Below are 3,753 nucleotides of genomic sequence, written 5' to 3' on the forward strand. Positions count from 1 at the left end.
GGGACGAGGGTATTTTTACTTTCTTTGACATGCTTTTTTGCATTACTCAAATTTTGGTAGTGATTATGTATAATATGATACTGAGATAAAGCGGTAACTGGTGTTTTAAAAAGAAATACAGGCCTGCCTGTGTGTCCTTCCAGTGAAATCCTGAGGCTACCTGTGCCATTGCACAACAGGAGTCAGCACCAGGACTTGTCGGAAGCCAAAATTTAAGCTTCCTGCATTTGTAAGAATTGAGATTGCACTTGTTTGTCTCTTATGGAAATCCAAACATGATGGATAATATGGTGGTAGGCAAGGAACTGTGTGTGGCCTGTACCATGCTGTGGTTTCTAGAACCATGGCGCGTTCACAACCACAATGATGAAGCACTATCTCCCTTCCAGATGGAGGTGAGACATTGGGGGGAGACAGGCTCTCATCCATCAGAAGCCACGGGCACGAGGCAGGCTAGGGCCCCTGCATCCTTCCCCACAACTAGACTCTAGAAGCATCTGGTTCTCCTCCTCAAAGGAGACCGATGGATAGAGAGTGAGGGGCTGCTCCCACGGCCTCACAGCCGGCCAGGAGACAGCGCTGGTGCCTGGATCTCCTTCCCTTTGGGAAGAGCGTGCCCTGCGGCTGCTCTTCCTTCTCCAGCCCTCCTAGTGAAAGGCCACCCTCGTGAGGCTGTAGGAAAAAAAAAATGTTTCATTGGACTGGAGGAGAAATTCTACAACTCAGCCCAGGACAACCATCCAGGGGAGGTTCATGGGCCAGGAGACTGCACTTCCCCTTCCTCCTGAGACCGGAAATTGCTGGGCTGCATTGAGCGCTTTAGTGTCTCTCTTATAACCAACATTACGTTTTTTTTTTTTAAAGGTGTTACTTATTTTTTGTGTAGAAGAACTGGGGTGCAGGCCAGAGGTACGGAGGGTGAGAGGATTCACCAGAGACAGAGTGGGGAGCAGAACAGGTAGATCTTCTGAAACACCCCACTGAGGGGAGCAGCAGGTAAGACAGGAGGGGTCTGCGGTGCCAGTCACCTACCTCCCTGGCTGGGGACCAAACTCAGTCTGTTGCACCGGGCTTTCATTGTGGTAGCACTGAGACTTCACCCCTGGGCCACTAGGGAGGCCCCCAACATTGTAGGCTTAAAGCTAACCTTCAGGGATGACTATTTCATTATTGTCTTATAAGATTGTGCTCTGTTTATTTTGGCGGTGTGCAGAGGAGCTGTGAGCTGCTCCTGGCCAGCGGGTTGTCAGTTACCCTCCTGGCCTCTGGGGCCCCCTCCCTTGTGCTCATCAGTGGTGTTGGGGCAGGAACACAGGGCGCGGCACCCCCTACAGTGTTATCGCAGTCTGCTCCACCTTCTCCCTGAAGAATCACAAGTAATAACACAGCCCAAGGGAAGCCACTCTGGACTGAAGCGTGTTCTTGCCCAACCCCTGAGTTGAGCCTTAACCCTCAGTGAGATGGTGTCTGGAGGTGGGACCTTTGTGGGGTATTTAGGAGTAGTCCAGGGAGCCTGCAGGTTGCACATGACAGGCTTTGCTTTGAGAAGTCTGGAGACCTGCCTGGGTTCATCGGGCAGGCCTCTGCCTGGCTGTGGCTTCTCGGGTCTGCTGATGGTGGAAGGCGTTACCCTGAGGGGCATGAGGAGATGGTGAGGGCTGGCAGTGGGGGCGGGGGGGGGGGTATAGCCCAGCCAGAGCTGTGCACCTGTGCTCCTTCAGTGGAACCCCCCCAGCCAAGGGGGGGGTTGTCACTCCCCCCTCCTCTCCCCTCTTCATTCTCCTCCACTTTCCTGCCTTTCAGAGCCCCAGGCACTTTCTGGCTTCCAACTTGGTTACCAAGTGGTTTTAATTAGAAAAACCGGAATGGCTGTGGACTGTTACCCAGGTAACTAAAACCCTTAATCCTCCAGAACTGCCCAAGCCTCCAGAAGGCCCTGGTGAGGGAAATGCAAAGCTCCTTATCTGGGAGCCTGGAGGCAGATGGCCCTGGGGCTACCCCAGCTGGCCTCTGCTCCCGCCAGTCCAGCCTGTGCTACCACCCACCCACCGGACAGGGAGCAGCAGACTTGAAAGCTGCCCTTCTTTGTCATTATTCAGTGATGGGGGTGGGGGAGAGGTGGGACCTCCCATCTGCCTGACGCTTCATCCAAGGAAGTGGCCCGGGATTAAGTCTGGACACTCAGGGTCCAGCTATCTCCAAACCAGTACGGTGGCTCCTTCCCTCCCCACCTCACAGCTCCTGAGGGAGGCCGCCCAGGCCCCAAAGGGTGCACACTCCCACTCTTGCTGTCTTCCCCTCGGCCCAGCCTCAGCCCTGCCCCATTGAGGGAGTGAGACTTTCTGGAGAGGGGGCCCAGTACATACACGTTGCCGTACTCCATCTCGGTGATGGTGATGGTCTTGACGTGCCAGACCAGCTCTCTCTTGGGAATGAACCGATCCTCCCTTGCGAGGTGGCCCACGCAGAGGGAAGCAATGTCCCCCAAGAAGACACTGTCGAACTCAAACGTGTCTGTAGTCCCCCTGCAGGGAACAGGTGTGGCCGATGAGAGCTGCCCACGCCCACCAAGGAAGGAGTAAGCCTTTATGTTATGCCTACTGCATTCCAGGCACTGGCCTGGAGAAGCAGGGAGAGGACGGCAAGACTTGAAGTCAGTTGACATTGAGGGGTCCGTTCTAGTCTGAGAACAAGACAATCCCAGCCCCTCAGTGCCTGCCACTGTCAGGCTTAGCACCAAAGAACAGCCCAGCATTGTCAGGAGTGGTCAGGAGTGGGGAGGAGTGAAGCCCAGAGCTGGCTGGGGAGGTGGGGTTTGGAGACTGATGGAGGGTAGCGAGGGGAGGGCCCCCTGCTGTGGGTCTGGCAAAGCCATGGGTGAGAATTCTGGGCTGGGAGGTGCAGACCCTTCTGGGCTTGGATGGAGAGGGTGGGGCAGTCTGTCACCGCCAGGCCGAGCTCAGACTTTACCATGAGCAGGTAGGTCAGAGGCAGCTCTGGTGTCAGGGGGAGGTGAGGTTCTCTGAGGTGGGTTCAGCAACAGGGAAGGGTGGGTGAGGAGAGGTGACTTTAGAACCAGATCCAACTGGGATTTTTCTACAAAGTATCTCAAGTCCTCTCTGCCTCCACCCCTCACTAGGATTCTTTCTCTGCTGTCTGGCATGATTCCCGTGCTGTTTTAGGGGTGAATGTCTAACTTCTTAATTAACTGAACCCTTACCTTCACAGACATGGGATAATGTCGGCAGTGATTTTGGTCCTGCCACGTTGTGGGCTGTCTTTAATTAATTCATCAGTTAATTAATCGTTGCTATAATTTTCTACTAACTTTTAAAAATTGAAACAAATTTGACGTACATTGTGTAAATTTAGTTGTACAGCATTAATTTGATCTATTCTCATATTGCAATTAGATTGTCATTTTAGCAATAATTAGCACCTCTACCATGTCCTGTAATTATCCTTTCTTTCCAGTGGCCAGAATCATTCAGTTCTAACCTCTCACTGGGGGGCTGTCTTTAAGTGATGGTTCCCTCTTATCCCCTTCGGAAACCTGCTTCATCCCCAGGAGCTTGCGGGGTGGACACACAGCAGGTATTCCATAAGCACTTGCTGGCCAGGCCCATTGGTGGACTCATGGCCCTGCCCATGAAGGGTTCTTGGGGTTCCTTCCTTCCTTCCTTCCTTCCTTCCTTCCTTCCTTCCTTCCTTCCTTCCTTCCTTCCTTCCTTCCTTCCTTCCTTCCTTCCTTCC

At 53.3% G+C, this 3,753-nt stretch overlaps 1 protein-coding gene across 1 annotated transcript in view; it reads right to left on the reverse strand.

The window, feature by feature from the left end:
* Positions 1 to 3,753, reverse strand: part of LOXHD1 (lipoxygenase homology domains 1) — a 117,801-nt gene that overhangs the window by 2,871 nt on the left and 111,177 nt on the right. Inside the window, exon 37 of the mRNA XM_004684005.2 lies at positions 2,367 to 2,525. Within this exon, the coding sequence (XP_004684062.1) occupies positions 2,367 to 2,525 (159 nt within the window). The remainder of the gene's footprint in view (positions 1 to 2,366; positions 2,526 to 3,753) is intronic.

The sequence above is a fragment of the Condylura cristata genome, unplaced genomic scaffold, assembly GCF_000260355.1.
Source record: "Condylura cristata isolate star-nosed mole 26May11 unplaced genomic scaffold, ConCri1.0 scaffold00016, whole genome shotgun sequence".
NCBI classification, from domain to species: domain Eukaryota; kingdom Metazoa; phylum Chordata; class Mammalia; order Eulipotyphla; family Talpidae; genus Condylura; species Condylura cristata.